General features: G+C 51.2%; 1 protein-coding gene across 3 annotated transcripts; it reads right to left on the bottom strand.

Annotated features, from left to right (window-relative positions):
* Window positions 1–401: 401 nt before the first annotated feature.
* On the bottom strand, window positions 402–17,718 carry TPRX1 (tetrapeptide repeat homeobox 1). Of its 3 annotated transcripts, XM_032171563.1 has the most exons (5): window positions 2,995–3,019; window positions 1,985–2,154; window positions 1,187–1,487; window positions 779–940; window positions 402–652 (listed from the first exon to the last, which is right to left on the bottom strand). In XM_032171563.1, the coding sequence occupies exons 1-5, from the start codon at window positions 3,017–3,019 to the stop codon at window positions 402–404; spliced, it is 909 nt and encodes a 302-aa protein (XP_032027454.1). The 3 variants fall into 3 exon arrangements, with proteins under 3 accessions (XP_032027454.1, XP_058280793.1, XP_058280794.1); XM_058424810.1 differs by lacking the exon at window positions 2,995–3,019 and adding exons at window positions 17,156–17,226; window positions 17,639–17,718 and having other exon boundaries at window positions 402–1,487; XM_058424811.1 differs by having other exon boundaries at window positions 402–1,487.
* Between the last annotated feature and the right edge of the window lie 2,935 nt (window positions 17,719–20,653).

Here is a 20,653-nt window from a genome sequence, read left to right as displayed (position 1 = left end):
AATCATCAGGGAAATGGATATTACAACCATAACAAAACCATAAGTCATTGGATCGACAAACATTAAAAAGTCTCACAATCCTAAGTGTTGGGGAAGATGCTGACCATCAGAAGCACTGGGAAAAGCCCTTTAGAAAGCTCTGGAGCAGGATCCACTAATGCCAAATATCCCAGTGAGCAGCGACTCCAATCCCAGCAGAGAAATGCTCAGGCTCAATTCAAATGAGAGGCAGGCACATTCATAGCAGAGCCACCTGTGATGGCTGCACAGTGAAGACAGCAAATGTCCACCTGCAGCAGGGTGGGTAAAGGGTGGTGCATTCACTGCAGAAAGTCACCAGCAGTATAGATCAGCCACTCCAGGCCCATTGGGATCTGAAGAACTTTGCAGGCACAGGCCCCCTATAAATCCAGTAATGACCTGGGGCCTGAGTGATTTTCATTCACAGAGCCACCCTCCTCTTGGTGCTGAGACCCTGAGTCTTTTTTGCCCATACAGTCATCCCCTTCTTGGTACTGAGAGGTCATGGTGGAGACTGAGGATCCCTCCAAGGGGTCTAGGGGTGGGAGCAGCTCTGTGAAGTGAGGGAATAACTGGGTGTCTGGCAAGAAGTCGGAGGCATCAGGGCTCTGAGGCCATAAGGGGGCTGGGGCTGGGAGTGATCCTGGGCCTGGGATTGGGGCTGGGGCTGAGCCTGAGCCTAGGCCTGGGCCTAAAATCGGGGCTAGGCCTGGAAGTGAGCCAGGGCTTCGCATCCGGCCAGGACTTAAGATGGGACCTGGGCCTCGGAGTCTGCCTGGGCCTGGGATCTGGGCTGGGCCAGGAATCGGGTCTATGATTGGGCCTGGGCCTGAGATTTGGCCTGGGATCAGGCCTGGGTTTGGGCTTGAGATTGGGCCTGAGATGGGGCCTGGGATCTGGGCTGGGCCTGGGATTGGGCCTGGGATCAGGCCTGGGTTTGGGCTTGAGATTGGGCCTGAGATGGGGCCCGGGAGCTGGGCTGGGCCTGGGATTGGGCCTGGGATCAGGCCTGGGTTTGGGCCTGAGATTGGGCCTGGGATCAGGCCTGGGTTTGGGCCTGAGATTGGGCCTGGGATCTGGGCTGGGCCTGAAATTGGGCCTGGGATTGGGCCACGAAATGGGCCTGGGATCTGGACTGGGCCTGAAATTGGGCCTGGGATCGGGCCTGGGACCTGAGCTGGGCCTGGGATTGCGGCAGGGATCGGGCCAAGGCCCGGACTCAGGGCAGCTGGGATGCCCTTCTGGGCTCTGCATCCAGGGCCACCCCAGGCCTGGTCGAGGCTGCAGATCGTGGGTTCTGCCGCTGGAAGGATTCCTGAGGGGCCCGGCTGAGGTGCGGAGGCAGCGGCTGCAGGGACTAGAGGCGCAGCGCGGGCTCCTCGGCCTCTCCGCCCAGGGACGCGCTGGGGCTGCTGCTGGAGCCGCCGCACCCGAGCTAGTTTGGCGCGGCGATTCTTGAACCACACCTGGGGGGCAGAGGGGACAGAGAGAAGGTGTGAAGGAGGGGCTCGCGCGGCCCGGTGAGCCGCTTGGGGGCGGCGCCGGCCTCAAAACTCTCCCTGTGTTCACCCCCACCCGCACCCACCATATGAGGGCCCCCGGCTCCCAGGCCTGGAGAAGGGAGGGGAGAGGGAGGGAAAAGGAGGGGGAGGAGGGTGGGGTGGGAGGGGAGGAACGGGGTCTGCCGCCCAGGAGCCCGGGGGCCAGGGAGGGTTCGAGGGGAGGGACCGCGGGTTCTCAGGGGGGCCTGAGGTCCGGGCACCGGGAGACCCCGTGGGGAACAGCCTGGGCCAATCATGTGGGCGGGTTTGGGCTAGCATAGAGTTGGAACAGGACTCAGGATGCAGCCCGGGTCTACACTGGCGGGACCCCTGCGGGAGGTGGCCGGTCCGGCCGGTGAGTGACAGCGGTGGGAGGCTCCTTGGGGTGACTGGGGCGGGCGGGGTGGGGGTGGGGGTCAGACCTGCAGTTGTTGCTCCCTGAAGCCGAGTGTCTTCGCCAGATTCAGTCGCTCGTCGTAGTTCGGGTACTGTTCTCTCTGAAAGTAAAGTTCTAGCACTTCCTGCTGGCTCTGATTGTAGACAGTGCGTTCCTGCCGCTGTCTCCTTGGAGGGTCCGGGGCCAGGGGAGGGCCTGGGGGCGAGAGGGAAACAGGTCAGAGAAGCTCCCAGGCAGCCCCCCGGCTCCCCTAGGGACCCCGTCCCCTGCGCCAGGCCAGGAGCCCAGGCAGTGTGGGCTGGGGCGGCACCGCGGATAGCAGCCTGGTATCCAGACCAGACCTTGCACCCCTCTGGGCCTCAGGGTCCACATTTAGGAAATGGGCGCATAACAGCTCCTGGGAAGGCAGGCAGCGTAGGCGCCTCACCTCGGAGCAGACGGGGCTGCCTCAAGCCTGCTCAGCCCTCCCCAGCTGCCCCATCCCCTCCCATCCAAGGGTTATAGGGACCCTGACACTTGCAGGGGCGCTGCCACCTGCCCAGTCCTCTGCTCCACTCTATTGCATGGTTTCATTTCTTTCCTTCTTTTCTTTCTTGGAGGGGATCTTGCTCTGTCACCCAGGCTGGAGTGCAGTGATGTGATCACGGCTCAAGGCAGCCTCCACTTCCTGGGCTCAAGCAACCCCCGGCCTTAGTCTCCCGAGTAGCTGGGACCACAGGTGTGCCCCACCATCCCTGGGTAATCTTTGGATTTTTGATAAAGACGGGTCCCCACTATGTTGGCCCGGCTGGTTTCAGAGTCCTGGGCTCAAGTGATCCTCCCACCTTGGCCTCCCAAAGAGCTGGGATCACAGGAGTGAGAGGCTGCGCCCAGCTGCATGAATTTTCATTTCCCAGACACCACTAAGTTCTCCCCACTCTGCAGGACAGGAAGCCGCCCGCACAGGCCCAGCCCTTCTCTGGCTGCCCAGATCTGCACTCTGCAGCCTCAGCCACGGGATCAACCCAGACCCCTCACACCCCTGTCCCCGCTCACCTTGGAGATGACCAGGGTCTTGCATCCTGAGTCCTGATCTGTTCTCAAACACAAGTGTGTACTGACAAGGGCTTGGCTCTTAAATCACTCCTCTGCTGTGCCCACCCTGGCCCACCCTGCCGGGACCCTCCCTTTCCCACCCTGCCCTGCAGTCCCGCCCCCTGGAGGAGTTGAATGATGGATTAACCCTTCATCACTGATCAGGTACTGCCTGCCGAGCTGTGCTAGGAGCTGGGGAACCTCCGTGGGCAACACAGCCTTGGTTTCACCCTCATGGGCCCTAGCCCAGGCGAGGTGGCATTCCACGCGGGTTTGGTTGGGGGAGTCAACATCGTGACCTGTGGTTGGGGTCCCCATCTCAGGAGAGGCACTGCCAGCCAGCCCCCAGGAGTCATCCTTGTTCCTTCCCAGGGCTGGGGCCCCGCGTGACCAATGCCAGTGAGTCTACCCACTCCTCCCGGCTCCCGGGCTGCCCGCCTTGTCCAGCCACCATCCCTCCCTCCTGGATGACCTTGCAACCTCCTCTTTGGTACCTCAAGGCCACTCTGGCCCCTACTATGCATTCCAAAAATTGCTCCCCAGGTGCCTATAGGTGTAAGCAGAGCTTAGTACACATTGGTCCTGCTGATAATGGTTTGGTTTCCGGAGTGGATTTGCCCATGGGGTGAAGTTCTGATGGGCATTCACATAGACCTCTGTTGGTTTCTCCTGGAGAGTAAATGACTTCAGTGCTGGTTTATTCCAGTTTATATATGGGGCTCATGAGCTGGGTTCCCATGAGCCTAGCCTCTCTGAGCTGTATAGACTTGTATCAGGAGGGGGCACAGGTCTGATGGATGTGCCCATGGCCCACTGCTGGTCTGCCCTTGTGAGTGAATGAACCTGCTGCTGATGATACAGGGGACCCATGCAAGACCTTGGTCTACAGAAATCGGATCCCTCAGAGATGCGTCTTCTCTGTCAGACACCTGGCTGTCCTCATTTCCCCATGGCAGGACCCACGTGGGTTCAGGGATTAGAGAGATTGACAAGGCTCATGGTGCAGGCAACTAGAAATGACTCATGCAATCAATTTCAAAATTCAATAAAATGTAGACATTGTTACCACGGATCTCGCTCATTGTTTTCACCTGCTACTTAGAGTTCTGTTGTGGAAAGCAGCATCCCCAGCAATGATTCCTCATCGCACACGTTGTCCGGCTTCATCTACAGGACATGCTGAGAACACAGTGGTGACCACGGAGATTTTGCACTGTGGCTATTTATTTGGCCAATAAAGGCATAAACAGATGAACAAGCTCACTGGTACTATTTTGTGAAAATAGACATTTAAATATAAGCAAGTTCACGGCAGCGTGATTCACTACGCCCAAAAGGAGAAAACGCTGAAACATCGATCCACTGATGCATGGATAAACAAAATGCCGCGTGGCCAGGAGCGGTGGCTCACACCTGCAATCCCAGCACTTTGGGAGGCTGAGGCAGGCAGATCACCTGAGGTCAGGAGCTTAAGCCCAGCCTGGCCAACATGGCGAAACCCTGCCTCTACTAAAAATACAAAAATTAGCTGGGTGTGGTGGCTGGCACCTGAATTTCAGCTACTTGGGAGGCTGAGGTGGGGAAATCGGTTGAACCCGGGAGGCGGAGGCTACAGGGAGTGGAGATTGTGCCACTGTACTCCAGCCTGGGCAACAGAGTGAGACTCCATCTCAAAATAAATAAAAATGGCTGGGCGCAGTGGCTCACGCCTGTAATCCCAGCACTTTGGGAGGCTGAGTTGGGCGAATCACTTGAGGTCAGGAGTTTGAGGCCAGCTTGGTCAACATGGTGAAAACCCGTCTCTACTAAAAATACAAAAAATTAGCCAAGCATGGTGGGGGGAGCCTGTAATCCCAGCTACTTGTTAGGCTGAGGTAGGAGAATCACTTGAACCCGGGAGGCAGAGGTTGCAGGGATCGTGCCACTGACCTCCAGCCTGGGTGATAGAGGGAGACTCCGCCTCAAAAAACAAAACAACACCCCCCCAAAAAACCCACAAAAAATAGAAACCCAAAATGTCATATATTCACACAATGGGATATTACTCAACCACGAAAAGGAATAAAGCTCTGATACATGCTACAGCATGGATGAACCTTGCCAACATGATGCCAAGTGAAAGATGCCAGACTCAAAAGCACATATACGATTCTATTTATACAAAATGTCCAGAATAGGCAAATCCATAGAGACAGAAAGCAGATTAGTGGTTGCTACGGGTTGGGGAGAAGGGAAAATTGGGACCAACTGAGAATAGCTATGGGGATAGCTATTGGGGATGGTGAAAAATGTTCTAAAATTGACTGTCGTGATGCAGGCACAACTCTTCAAATAGACTAAAAACGATTTAATTTTTTTTTTTTTTTTTTTTTGAGATGGGGTCTTGCTCTGTCACCCAGGCTGGAGTGCAGTAGTGGTGTGATCTCGGCTCGCTGCAACCTCCACCTCCCGGGTTCAAGCGATACTCCTGCCTCAGCCTCCCAAGTAGCTGGGATTACAGGCACGCACCACCACGCCCAGCTAATTTTTTGTATTTTTAGTAGAGAATGGGTTTCACCATGTTGGCCAGGCTGGTCTCGAATGCCTGACCTCAAGTGACCCACCCACCTCGGCCTCCCAAAGTGCTGGGATTACAGGTGTGAAACACCACGCCTGGCCAAAACCATTTCATTTTGTACTTTATGATTATTCTTTTCTTTTTGTTTTGCCATGTTGCCCAGTCTCGTCTCGAACTCCTGAGTTTAAACAATCAGCCCACCTTGCCTCCCAAAGTACTGATATTACAGGCATGAACCAGCGTGCCCGGCCTGAATTGTATACTTTATTTAATTAAATTTATTTATGTATTTATTTTGAGACAGAGTCTCTGTTGCCCAGGCTGCAGTGCAGTGGAGTGATCTCGGCTCTGCCTCCTGAGTTCAAGTGATTCTCATGCCTCAGCCTCCTGAGTAGCTGGGATTACAGGTGTGTGTTACCACACCCAGTAAAATTTTTTCTATTTTTAGTACAGATGGGGTTTCATCGTGTTGGCCAGGCTAGTCTCAAACTCCTGGCCTCAAGTAATTCGCTCGCCTTAGCTTCTCAAAGTGCTGGGATTACAGGCATGAGCCACGACACCCAGCCCTGAATTGTATACTTTAAGTGGGTACTTTGATATTAGATGGATTACATATCAATAAAAAATATAAATTAATGCAATACTCAGCATATTGCCCTGTGGCTTGGCCAAGATCAAAGAGATGGATCAAGTGTAGACCCAGAGAATGTGGTTTTCTCTTGCCATTGATGAAGTGTAGGTTGGTAAAAGATTTTTGGAGATTTTTGTTTTTGAAATTAACTCCATGACATCTGTTAAAGGATGAAATGTGTATAGTACTCTTTGACTCAATGATTGATTTTTTTGAGACAGGGTCTTGCTCTGTTGCCCAGACTGGAGTGCAGTGGAGTCAATCACAACTCACTGCAGCCTCGACCTCTGGGGTTTAAGTGATCCTCCCACCTCAGCCTCCTGAGTAGCTGGGACTACAGGCATGTAACACCATGTCTGGGTAATTTTCTTATTTTGTTTTATTTTATTTATTTTGAGACGGAATTTCACTCTTGTTGCCCAGGCTGGAGTGCAATGGCGTGATCTCAGCTCACTGCACCCTCCGCCTCCCAGGTTCAAGCAATTCTCCTGTCTCAGCCTCCTGAGTAGCTGGGATTACAGGCACCTGCCATCATGCCTGGCTAATTTTTGTATTTTTTAGTAGAGATGGGTTTTCACCGTGTTGTCCAGGCTGGTCTCGAACTCCTGACCTCAGGTGATCCACCCGCCTTGGCCTCCCAAAGTGCTGGGATTACAGGCGTGAGCCACCACACCTGGCCAAGTTTCTTATTTTATTGATTGATTGATTGATTGATTGATTTATTAAGACCGAGTCTTGATCTGTCACCCAGACTAAAGTGCAGTGGTGTGATCTCAGCTCACTGGAACCTCTGCCTCCTGGGTTCAAGCGATTCTCCTGCTTTCCGAGTAGCTGGGACTACAGGCACCTGCCACCACACCTGGCTAATTTTTACATTTTTATTTAATTTTTATTTTATTTTTAGTAGAGATGAGGTTTCACCATGTTGGCCAGGCTGGTCTTGAACTCCTGACCTCAAGTGATCCACGCACCTTGGCCTCACAAAATGCTGGGATTACAGGTGTCAGCCACCGCGCCTGGCCTCAATGCTTTATTGCAAGAGACTTATCCTGGGAAAATACTTGCTCCGCTGTGAATAAGCGCAGATATCAGTGTTCAGTGTAACATTTCTTTGAAATATCAACTGAGTTAATTGGATTAATTCACGCCCACAAATTAGAAGATGATTAATTTGTGGCAGCCTCAGACTATGGAATGCTAATAAAAGTTTAAAAAAAGGGATGAAGTGGTAACCAATTAGTAAGAAATGATGATTTTTAATGTATTTTTTGTTTTGTTTGCCTGGTGGATGTCTGCTTGCTGTTTGCTGAAATAAATGTGTCTTGAACACAGAGACTTCGTTGGGCTTCTTTTTTTTCCTCCCGAATCCACATGTCTGTAATAGGAAAAGCTCAAAGTTGCTGATTAATAACGTACTAAACGATTGGGTTTGTGTTTTCCATATCGAATGCTGTCTCAGGCACATTGTTTATTTTGAAGAATGTACACATTTAATAAGCTCATACAAAAATATATATTATACACATATATATTCTTTTTTCTTTTCTTTTTCTTTTCTTTTTTTTTTTTTTGGAGACAGGGTCTCTATCACCCAGGCTGCATTGCACTGGCATGATCTCGGCTCACTGCAACCTCTGTCTCCTTGGCTCAAGCCATTCTCCCACCTCAGCCTCCCAAGTAGCTGACAGGACAGGTGCATGCGCCACCACATCTGGCTAATTTTTGTATTTTTTGTAGAGACAGGGTTTTGCCATGTTGCCCAGGCAACATGCTGGCCTCCCAAAGTGCTGAGATTACAGGCGTGAGCCACCTCGTCCGGCCCATAATATATTTGAATGAACAATTAATAACAACAATGATAAAAACTCCTGCAAAAGTAATTACCCAGAGATGATGGGGAATGTCTATTTTCTCTATTTCCTGCTGCTTATAATTATTATTTTTTAATGGACAACCTGGAAAACAAGAAGCATTTCTGGCCTTGAATGCCACCTTAGGGCTGGTCAACACTTTGCCCACAGAAGTCCCCAGGCCTTCTCTCGTGCTGATGTGTCTTCAGGGTTGGATGGAAATTCTGGAGATTCCTCCTGGGGCTCCCCAGGCAATGGCCAAATTCCTAGAGTCACATGGATGGAGGGAGGTCTTCTGGAGCCTGGGGCAAAAGTGATGTAAGTGGGAATGAAGTCGGTGGAAAAGTGTGAAGAAGGGATTATGAAATCCATTCTTGGCCAGGCGCAATGACTCACACCTGTAATCCCAGCCCTTTGGGAGGCCGAGGTGGGCGGATCACCTGAGGTCAGGAGTTCAAGATCAGCCTGGCCAACATGGTGAAACCCTGTCTCTACTAGAAATACAGAAATGAGCCGGGCGTGGTGGAGGGCGCCTGTAATCCCAGCTACTTGGGCGACTGAGTTAGGAGAATCACTTGAACCCGGGAGGCAGAGGTTGCAGTGAGCTGAGATTGCGCCACTGCACTCCAGCCTGGGTGACAGAGTGAGACTCCATCTCAAAAAAAAAAAAAAATCCATTCTTATTTGATTCCTTCAGAACAGAAACAGAAACAATGGCTCTCTCCTTATCCATCAATTTTTTTTTTTTTTTTTTTTGAGACAGAGTCTCGCTCTGTCGCCCAGGCTGGAGTACAGTGGCCGGATCTCGGCTCACTGCAACCTCTGCCTCTTGGGTTCAAACCCTTCTCCTGCCTCAGCCTCCTGAGTAGCTGGGATTACAGGCGCCCGCCACCACGCCCAGCTAATTTTTGTATTTTTAGTAGAGACAGCATTTCACCATATTGGCCAGACTGGTCTTGAACTCCTGACCCTGTGGTCTGCCCACCTCAGCCTCCCAAAGTGCTGGGATTACAGGCGCATCCAGCCTTCCATCAATTCTTCAATCTCCTCTTTTACCCTATGCCTGTGGGCTCTGATGGGGTTGGCCTCTTGGTGGGGTTGACTCATCTCTGCTCCTGCCCCCAAGAGGCCCACAGACACCTCCCCATCCTCTGCATTGTGAGGGTATCACTTGGTGCAGGGGGAGGGGGTTCAGGAGGGGCACACGGGCAACAAGGAGTCGTTGGGGCTTTGAAGACAATATTGGGGCAGATCAGAGTCGGGGTGATGAAGGCGTGAGGTTGGCCTCTGCTTTCTAGAATCTTGTTCAATGTCTTTCTGCCATTGGGGTACCTCTCGGTGTCTGGACATTCATACTTGAAACACTGTCCTTTCTCTCTCTCTTTTTTTTTTAAAATTTTATTTTTTGAGACAGGATCTCTCTCTGTCACCCAGGCTGGACTGCAGTGGAGTGATCTCGGCTCACTGCAACTTCTGCCTCCTGGGTTCAAGGGATTCTCCTGCCTCAGCCTCCAGAGTAGCTGGGATTACAGGCGCCCGCCACCATGCTTGCCTAATTTTTGTATTTTTAGTAGAGACGGAGTTTCACCATGTTGGCCAGGATGGTCTCAAACTCCTGACCTTAGGTGGTCAGCCCGCCTTAGCCTCCCAAAGTTCTAAAATTACAGGTGTGAGCCACCGCACCTGGCCGGCCCTGAGTTTAATTTGAATGAATCAACAACATATATTCAATAAGGTGTCTTTAAACCGAAACACGCATGAACCAGGGTGAGGTATTGATCGATTGATGACAATAGTGTGAGCAGAGCCTTGCAGGACCCCAAATCTGTATTTCCCCTGGGAGCAGTGGTTCCTTATTGGCTAAGACCATGTTCATGGCAACTTCATAGAACATAACAAGAATGAGGAGAACTGCCTGTATTTATTTATTTTTATTTTATTTTATATATATATTTTGAGACAGAGTTTCGCTTTTGTTGCCCAGGCTGGAGTGCAATGGTGCAATCTCAGCTCCCTGCAACGTCTTCCTCCCAGGCTCAAGCAATTCTCCTGCCTCAGTCTCCCAAGTAGCTGGGATTACAGGCACCTGCCACCACGCCCGGCTAATTTTGTATTTTTAGTAGAGATAGAGTTTCTCCATGTTGGTCAGGCTGGTCTTGAACTCCTGACCTCAGGTGATCCGCCCACCTTGGCCTCCCAGTGTGCTGGGATTACAGGCGTGAGCCACCCATGCCTGGCCTGAGAACTGCCTGTATTTATTAAGTGCTCAGTACATTCAAGGGACTGATCTAAGCACCTCCAGAGAGTTAACGGGTGCAGCCCTTGTTCCCAGGGAACTCGTCGTCCAAGTGGGGGAAGGCAGGCGTTACTCAAAGAATCACAGAATAGGCTGGGCGCTATGGCTCATGCCTGTAATCCCAGCACCTTGGGAGGCTGAGGTGGGTGGACTGCTTGAGGCCAGGAGTTCGAGACCAGCCTGGGCAACATAGCGAGACCTTTTCTCTCTTAAAAAATATAAAAAATGGGGCCCGGCGCGGTGGCTCATGCCTGTAATCCCAGCACTTTTGGAGGCAGAGGCGGGCGGATCACGAGGTCAGGAGATCGAGACCATCCTGGCTAACACGGTGAAACCCCGTCTCTATTAAAAATGCAAAAAAATTAGCCGGGTGTAGTGGCGGGCACCTGTAGTCCCAGCTACTCGGGAGGCTGAGGCAGGAGAATGGTGTGAACCCCGGGAGGCGGAGCTTGCAGTGAGCCGAGATTGTGTCACTGCACTCCAGCCTGGGCAACAAAGTGAGACTCCGTCTCAAAAAAAATAAATAAATAAAAATAAAAAATGGCCAGCCATGGTGGCCCATGCCTGTAATCCCAGCACTTTGGGAGGCCGAGTCAGGAGGATCAATTGAGGTGAGGGGTTCGAGACCAGCCTGGCCAATATGGTGAAATTCTGTCTCTACTAAAACTACAAAAAATTAGTTGGGCGTGGTGGTGTGTGCCTATAGTCCCAGTTACTTGGGAGGCTGAGGCAGGAGAATCGCTTGAACCCAGGAGGGGAGGTTGCAGTGAGCCAAGATCACACTGAGGCAGAAATTAAAAGAGAGAAACAGAATAAAGCAAAGGTTAAGTGAGAAACACAGCACTTCAGCCTGGGCCACAGAGTGAGACTCCATCTCAAAAAAAAACCCCAAAACCAAAAACTAAACAAAAAAGCCTGGGCCTGGTGGCTCATGCCTGTAATCCTAGCGCTTTAGGAGGCCGAGGTGGGTGGACCACTTGAGGTCAGTAGTTCAAGACCAGCCTGGCCAACATGGTGAAACCCAGTCTGTATTAAAAATACAAAAAATTAGCCAGGTGTGGTGGCCTGCACCTGTAATGCTAGCTACTCAGGAGGTTGAAGCAGGAGAATCGCTTGAACCCAGGAGGTGGAGGTTACAGTGAGCTGAGTTCACACCACTGCACTCCAGCCTGGGGGACAGAGTGAGACTGTGTCTCAAAAAATAAATAAATAAATAAATAAATAAATAAATAAATAAATAAATAAATAATAATAAAACAACCCCCTCCCCGCCAAAATTAGCCAGGCGGAGTGGCGTGCTCCTGTAGTCCCAGCTACTTGGGAGGCTGAGGTGGGAGGATCGCTGGAGTCTGGGAGGCTGAGGCTGCAATAAGCTCTGATTCCCTCACCTGCACTCCAGCCTGGGCAACAGGGTGAGACCCTGTCTCAACAAACAAACAAACAAGCAAAATCCCCCAAAAGCCCACAACCCCCCCGAAAACACACAAAAAACAAAAAGCCACATGCCAAGAATTAATAAGTAACCCTGGATGAGAGAATCGGGTCCTTGTAGAGAGGACAGTTGTTCCAGAATTGCAGGTGGAGGCACTAGGCACTCCGGTGACCGTGGCGGCGAGAGCCAAGTTGGGAAGACACTTTCCAGGCGCGGGGAGCAAGACCTCTCAGCCTCCAGGTGCCCTCTCTGCCCCTTGGCGTCCCCCCACCCTGCCCCTCTGTCTCCCCCTTTCTCTGTTCCTCAGTTTCCCCTCCTCATTGCCCCTTGTGGGGTCCCAGTGTGTGAGCTGCTTTGTGTCTACCCCCTTCCAGGGTCTGACAAGCAGAAGGAGTTTTCATTATATCCTGGAAGTCTGCGCCCCCAACCCCCAAATCGGATCTAATTCTCTCTGCTCTGCTGAGGCTGGCCTGGCCTAAGAGGATTGGAACATTTGCTAAATGGGACTAGGACAGGGTCAGAGAGGCGGCGCTGGGGAGACCAGGGACCAGGATGGCCACCAGGGGGCAGCAGAGGACGAGGGAGACCAGAAGACGGAGGGGTCAGGGAAGGGCTGGGCGGGGGCGGGGGTGGGGTGGGGGGAGTTAGGGAGTGGACACAGGCATATTCCCTGGCTGTTTAAGGGAACCACATTTAAGGGGTTAGAAAGGTGCCAACATTGCTGATTTTTTTTTTTTTTTTTTTTTGAGACAGAGTCCTGTTCTGTCAGCCAGGCTGGAGTGCAGTGGTGTGATCTCTGCTCACTGAAACCTCTGCCTCCTGGGTTCAAAGGATTCTCCTGTCTCAGCCTCCCAATAGCTGGGAATACAGGCATCCACCACCACGCAGAGCAAATTTTTGTATTTCAGTAGAGGTGGGGTTTCACCGTGTTGGCCAGGCTGGTCTTGAACTCCTGACCTCAAGTGATCTGTCCACCTCGGCCTCCCAAAGTGCTGGGATTACAGGTGTGAGCCACAGTGCCCAGTCAACATTGTTGATTTTTAAGGTTTATTATGCGCTGTGGCTGACGCTTGTAACCCCAGCACTTTGGGAAGCTAAGGCAGGAGGATCGTTTGAGCCCAGGAGCTTGAGACCAGCCTAGGCAACATAGCGAGACCCTGTCTTAAAAAATAAGAATAAAGTTTATTATTAACCTCTACCCTGACTTCCTACTCACTCTCCCCTCTCTGTTCCTTTAGGGGTAATGGGGTCCTGGAGACTGGGAAGGGGAGTGCAAGCATGGGGATCTGGAGGTGTCTGATCAAGGCCCTCAGAGATGACCTGAGGTTTCCTGAGCTGGGAATGTTTTCGAAGGGTCTGAACTGCAAGGAATCTTTGCAGAGTCCTGGGGTCTACCTCCGATGTGAAGCATCTTGCATTTTGGAGCTGTCCAAGTGAAACATGAAAAAGAATTTGATACAGAATTAAAAATACATTTTTGTTTTTTTTTTTTTGAGACTGAGTTTCGCTCTTGTCGCCCAGGCTGGAGTGCAACGGTGCGATCTTGGCTCACTGCAACCTCTGCCTCCTGGATTCAAGCAATTCTCCTGCCTCAGCCTCCCAAGTAGCTGGGATTACAGGCATGTGCCACCACGCCTGGCTAATTTTGTATTTTTAGCAGAGAGGGGGTTTCACTATGTTGGCCAGGCTGGTCTTGAGCTCCTGACCACAAGTGATCTGCCCTTCTTGGCCTCCCAAAGTGCTGGGATTACAGGCGTGAGTCATTGTGCCTAGCTCAATAAATAAATAAATAAATAAATAAATAAATATATATATATATATATATATTTTTTTTTTGAGACAGTCTCGCTATGTTGCCTAGGCTGGAGTGCAGTGGTGTGAGCTCGGCTCACTGCAACCTCCGCCTCCCGGGTTCAAGCGATCGTCCTGCCTCAGCCTCCTGAGTACTTGGGATTACAGGCGTGCAACACCATGCCTGGCTAAGTTTTGTAGTTTCAGTAGAGATGGGTTTTTACCACGTTGGTCAGGCTGGTCTCGAATTCCTGACCTCGTGATCCACCCACCTTGGCCTCCCAAAGTGCTGGGATTACAGGCATGAGCCACCGCACCTGGCTCAAAATACATTTTAAGTAAAATTTAAAATCTTCAAAAGTATTTTTAAAATTCCACACTTTTAATTTCTACTTCATGCCAGGCCCAGTGGCTCATGCCTGTAATCCCCGCACTTTGGGAGGCCCAGGTGGGAGGATCACTTGAGATCAGGAGGTTGAGACCAGCCTGGGAAACATAGTGAGACCCCTGTTTCTACAAAAAAAAAAAAAAAAAGGCAGGTGTGGTGGTGTGCACCTGTAGTTCCAGCTACTCAGGAGGCTGAGAGGAGAGGATTATTTGAGCCCAGGAGGTCGAGGCTTCAGTGAGCTGAGATCACATCACTGCACTCCAGCCTGGGCAACAGAGCAAGCCCCTGTCTCAAAAAAAAAAGTAAAAATAAATAATTTCCAATACAGTAAGTAGCAATAGATACATAGTCAATATCAACAAAAGCTCTTTGAGCCCTCGGTTACTTTAAATTTCTTTTTTTTTTTTTTTTTTTGTGACGGAGTCTCGCTCTATCGCCCAGGCTGGAGTGCAGTGGCGCAATCTCGGCTCATTGCAAGCTCCGCCTCCCGGGTTCACGCCATTCTCCTGCCTCAGCCTCTCCGAGTAGCTGGGACTACAGGCGCCCGCCACCACGCCCGGCTAATTTTTTGTATTTTTAGTAGAGACAGGGTTTCACCGTGGTCTCGATCTCCCGACCTCGTGATCCGCCCGCCTCGGCCTCCCAAAGTGCTGGGATTACAAGCGTGAGCCACCGCGCCCGGCCCTACTTTAAATTTCAAGAGCTGGAGAGGACCCTGGAGTGTTTCTTTGGGACTTGGGACAAGTCTTATTTAGACTCTGGGTCATCTGTAGCGGGGTAGTTGAGGACACAGTTTTGGGAGGCAAACACGACTGGTCTCAAATATTGTTTGTTTGTTTATTTATTTATATATATATATATATTTTTGAGACAGGATCTCGCTCTGTTGCCCAGGCTGGCGTGCAGTGGTGTGATCAGTCTCGGCTCACTGCATCCTCCGCCACCTGGGTTCAAGCGATTCTCATGCCTCAGCCTCCTGAGTAGCTGGGATTATAGGTGCGCGCCACCATATGGCTAAGTTTTTGTATTTTTAGTAGAGACGGGGTTTTGCCATGTGGGCCGGGCTGGCCTCGAACTCCTGAGCTTAAGCGATCCTCCCACCTTGGCTTCCCAAAGTGCTGGGATTACAGGTGTGAACCATTGCACCTGGCCTTCTTTTTAATTTTTTAAAATTATATTTTTTTGGCCTCCTCCCCCTCCTAATATATTTTATTTTGTAGAGATAGGGTCTCACTATGTTGCCCAGGCTGGCCTCAGTCTCTAATCTGAGCCTCAAATGATCCTCCTGCCTTGGCCTCCCAAACCCCTGGGATTTTTTTTTTTTTTTTTTTTTTGAGACGGAGTCTCGCTCTGTCGCCCAGGCTGGAGTGCGGTGGCGCAATCTCAGCTCACTGCAAGCTCCACCTCCCAGGCTCACGCCATTCTCCTGCCTCAGCCTCCTGAGTAGCTGGGACTACAGGCGCCCGCCACCACGCCTGGCTATTTTTTGTATTTTTTAGTAGAAATGGGGTTTCACCGCATTAGCCAGGATGGTCTCGATCTCCTGACCTCGTGATCTGCCCGCCTCAGCCTCCCAAAGTGCTGGGATTATAGGTGTGAGCCACCGCGCCCGGCCCAATATGAGCTTTTTGTTTGCAGTTCCCTGATGATGAAGGTGAGCCCTGTGTTATACACTGGTGGATTATTTGCTATTCTCACTTTTGAAATGCCTGTATAAGTCTTCTGCAACCTGGTTGAATATCCAGGCACTGATGTTTTATGATCTCAAATGGTGGAACAAGGGAGATCAGTGTCCTTGCCCTGGGGAGCAACCTGGGAGGCCCCAGGCTGGTTCTCAGAGCTGTGGAGTTCGGCACCCACTGGGTCCCAGGTTCCCACCTGAGCAGTTGTTCTCACAGGTAAGGCCTGAATGCTCACAGCCACCTTGTGGCGCAGACATGCAGATAACTCCATTCTACAGGCAGGGAGACTGAGCCTGGGAAGGAGGGAGGTGCCCACAGGTCCCAGCTTCTCACACACTGCATGAACCACAGACGTTGGGAACAAGATCTCAGGGAACAATAACTCCGTGGAAACTTCCTCCCAGGCGGCTTCTGGTATCGTCCCCACTTTACAGAGGAGGAAACTGAGGCTGAGAGAAGTGCAGTCTCCAGTTCTGTCTTGCACATCAGCGGCAGAGCCAGGGCTGGGCCAGCACCTGCCCCGGAGCCTGTGCCCTCCTGATCACCAGGCGATATGGCCTCTTAGGACGCTCTTCACAGCCCCACAGAGCTCAGAGGTCCCTTTCTCAGAGGAGGAAACTGAGGCTGAGAGAGGTTTTGTTAATTCCCAAGGCCACACGGGTGATGAGTGGAAGAACCAGGGGTAGAATTTAAATCTCTCTGGCCCCAGAGCCCCGCTCTTCACCTTCATGTCTACCTGGGGTTCCTAGAAGATGGATGAGGTCAGCTCCCTCCCCTGCTCCCACGGGATTCCCAGGGCTCGTTGTGACAGCTTGTCACTGTATCCACTTTGCAGAGGAGGAAACTGAGGCCCAGGAGCCCACATGAAGGGCCCAAGGCCACGCAGTGAGAAAAGAACAGGGTTGAAACCCAAACTCACGTGGCTCCATGCCAGCTCTTGGCAAGGCCCTTCCGGCTCAGCCATGTTCAGGGCCCTCCCTTGTCGGCCCTGCCAGCCTCTCTCTGCCGTATCCGTAGGCTTCTCTGTCCAGTGAGGACAAGGAGCTGAGTGGATGCACCCACTACCAGGCATGGGACTTGGTAGAAGCCGGGATTCATGGCACAGTTAGAGCCTGAATGAATTAACTCAGGAACAATATGACCCCTGAAGCATCCAGAGATTCAAACACCAGTGGGCAGCCCCACAGCCTGACCTCACAGTGCTGCAATCACAGACCCTTGGTCCTTTTGGGAAAACATCACACCACTTCTCTGTGCCAGTGTCTCTACCTGGTTCTGCCCCACCATCCATCCATCCATCCATCACCCATCCATCCATCCATCCATCCATCATCCATCCATCCATCCATCCATCCATCCATCATCCATCCATCCATCCATCCATCCATCCATCCATCCATCATCCACCCATCCATCCATCATCCATCCATCCATCCATCTATCCATCATTCATCCATCCATCCATTTCTTTCACATTTATTGAACACACACTTACTGCTGTGTGTCTGAGACAGCCCCAGGTACTGGGAATACAGCTGAGAACAAGACAGACAGGGCTCCATCCTCCTGACAATGGCAGACAAGAAACGAGATGTCAATAATGCAAAAAATTAAACGGGATGAACGTGTTAGGGAGCTAAGGGGGTGCAGGTATGAGGAGCACCCCCATCCTGCAGTAGAGCCTGGAGTGAAACTCATCAACAACCTGATCCAAGGATCCTCCAGTATTCCACACATCTTCAGACTGTCCCCAGAATTTAACCCCACTTTTTTATTATACTTTAAGTTCTAGGGTACATGTAACGTTTGTTACATATGGATACATGTGCCATGTTGGTTTGCTGCACCCTTTAACTCGTCATTTACATTAGGTATTTCTCCTAATGCTATTCCTCTCCCTGCCCCCCACCCCACAACAGGCCCCTGTGTGTGATGTTCCCCACCCTGTGTCCAAGCGTTCTCATTGTTCAATTCTCACCTATGAGCGAGAGCATGCGGTGTTTGGTTTTCTGTCCTTGTGATAGTTTGCTCAGAATGATGGTTTCCAGCTTCATCCATGTCCCTGCAATGGACATGAACTCATCATTTTTTATGGCTGCATAGTATTCCATGGTGTATATGTGCCACGTTTTCTTAATCCTTAACCCCACTTTTTCCAGCTGCAATCACGTGCATTACAATAAGTCTCAAAGTCAGGTGGCGTAAGTTCTCCAACTCATTTTGTTTTTCCAAGACTGCTTTGATTATTCTAGATCATTTATATTTCCATAGCAACTTCAGAATCAGTTTGACAATCAATTTCTACAGAAAAATCCTGAGGAGATTCTGATTGGGACTGCAGTAAATCTAAGGATTAGTTTGAGAAGAATTGACCTCTTAATAACATTGAGTCATCTAAACCGTGAACATGGTATAGTTCACTATTGACTTGAGTCTTCTTTAATTTCTTCCAGCAGTGCTTTATATTGTTTCAGTAGGACAATGATCTGAGAGCAGAGATGACAGGACTTATGGATGGATTGGATGGGAGTGGTGAGGAGAAAGGAGTTAGGGGCCAGGCTGAGCACCCAGATTTCCGCCTAAGCCACTGGGTGGAGATGAGAAAGAAAGCAACTTGCCTCAGAAGACCTAGCTCAGAGAAGAAGTGCTTGGATCTGATTTCAGCTTAATTGATCCCAGGGCCATGTGCCGGACCAGCTGAAACCCACCTCTCTGTACCCCCACCCCTGGAAGGACTCTGGATCCAAGAGCCAGCCAGTACCCAGATTCCCCAGTGCAGATGATTTAAGAGTTGCTGACACCTTCTCTGTCCCGCTGGAAGTTATTTTCTCCTCCCTCTCCCTGTACAGCTGACCTTCCTTCCCTGCTGCAGGGCCAGAGGGTCTGTTCCAGGACTGGATTCTCCCATCAGGAGCCCGTGGACTGGTCGCTGAGGGTCAGACGTCCCCTCCCTCTCTTGCTGTCACCCCTGGCTCTTCAAGCTAATGAGACCTGTCCTGATTCCTCAGCCAGGCCTGTAGCCTTAATCTCTCCTAGCAGGGGGTTTGGGGGAGGGAGGAGGAGAAAGAAAGGGCCCCTTATGGCCGAGACACAATGACCCAGCCACAAGGAGGGATTACTAGGCATGTGTGTGTGTGTGTGTGTGTTTGTGTGTGTGTGTGTGTGTGCGAGCGTGTGCATGTGTGCTTGTGTGTGCTTGCGTGCGTGTTTGGGTGCACGGGGAAGTGAAACAGACCCTTGTGGGACCCAGGACCTCAGGGAGACATATTAATATCTAGAGAGACAGACGAGAAGAGAGAGACATAAAGAGGGCCAGAGATCAGGAAAATCAGAAATGCAGAGCAACAGAGGTACCAAGATAGGGAGAAGGACAGAAATGAAAGGAAATCCTCCCAGCTACTCGGGAGGCTGAGGCAGGAGAATTGCTTGAACCCAGGAGGTGGAGGTTGCAGTGAGCCGAGATGGTGCTAGTGCACTCCAGCCTGGGTGACAGAGCAAGACTCTGTCTCAAAACAAAAACAAAACAAAACAAAACAAATATGAGGGCAATCCAAGGAGAGGGGAAGCAAGAATCAGAGAGAGAGAGAGAGACAGGGAAAAAGAGAAGGAGGAACAGAGATTGGAGCTGCAGAGGATAAGCGAGGACAGAGGGACAGAGACGAGGCTGGAGTTACAGGGACAGCTGGACACGCAGAAAGACAGCAAAGAGAGGGACAGGCAGACAGGAACAGAAGGACACAGAGGCTGAGGGAGAGGGGAGAGAGAGCAAGATAGACAGGGAGAGACAGAGAAAGAGAGAGAATAAGAGAGACCAAGGGGGTAACGCAGGTTTATCGACAAAGACAGGGACAGAGAGGAGCAGATGGAGAAAGAAAGAGTGGTATTCAGGCAAGTAGGCAGAAATGCCACAGCCCAAGGCCCAGAGGAAAAGAAACTGAGGTACAGAGAAGCCAGACAAAGACCAATGGTGTGTAGAGAGACGGCGAGTGCTGGGTTTGTTGGCTCACGCCTGCAGTCCCAGCACTTTGGGAGGCCGAGGTGGGAGGATCGCTTGAGGCCAGGAGTTTGAGGCCAGCCTGGGCAACATAGAGCGACTCCATCTCTATGAAAATAAAAACATTAGCTGGGCATCGTGGTATGTGCCTGTAAAGTCTCAGCTACTGGGGAGGCTGAGGAGGGGGGAATCCCTTGAGCACAGGAGGTCAAGGCTGCAGTGAGCCGTGATCATGCCACTGCACTCCAGCCTGGGCGACAGAGTGAAACCCTGTCTCAACCAAAAAAAGGAAAAAAAAAGAAAAAAAATCCCAAACCCCAAAACTCCACCCAAAACAGAAAAACAAAACACCCTTTCTAATGAGTCTGCCTATTGTCAGTGCTGGAAGCAGCCCCTGCCACCTCCGCCCCCCAAAAGAGGAGAGTATCATGTCTGACAGCACAGAGACAGAGAGGCCACAGACAAGACATGACCAAGTCAAAGAAAGAGAAACAGGAAACTGAGGCAGAAACCAAGAACAATGAGGCAGTACAGAGATAAACTAGCTGTCGGACAGACTGTTGTGGAGAGAAACGGGGACCCAGGAGAGGGATCCTGAAAGCTCCGTGTCTCTCTTTTTTCAGATGATCTCTCAGGACCCTCTGACAGTTCTCTCCTTCCTCTTTGATGCCGCTCTCTTAGGGTACTAGCCGAAGCTGGAGAGACACCAGTTAGACCTAAGGAAGGACTTCCCTGAGGAATAGGGGCTTATGGTCACTGGCAGGAGCTGGGGCCTCCCTTCCCCATCAGCCCTAATTGCCAAGATGTCATGGGGGGAAGAGGAGGGGATTAAGCAGACGGGTGCCCCTCCCCCTCCCAGCCAATGTCACCTCCTGGTGCCCAGTCGAGTCCCCCACCTTGGCCGGGATTACCCTCCGAGATCCAGGCCATGACAAATGACATCACTCCTAGCCCAGGCTTAAAATCTCCCCATGTGAGGGGACGTGTTTCCTTCAGCCT

Source organism: Hylobates moloch, unplaced genomic scaffold, assembly GCF_009828535.3.
Source record: "Hylobates moloch isolate HMO894 unplaced genomic scaffold, HMol_V3 SCAFFOLD_12, whole genome shotgun sequence".
Classification (NCBI taxonomy): domain Eukaryota; kingdom Metazoa; phylum Chordata; class Mammalia; order Primates; family Hylobatidae; genus Hylobates; species Hylobates moloch.
This window is presented reverse-complemented; position numbering and strand designations above follow the sequence as displayed.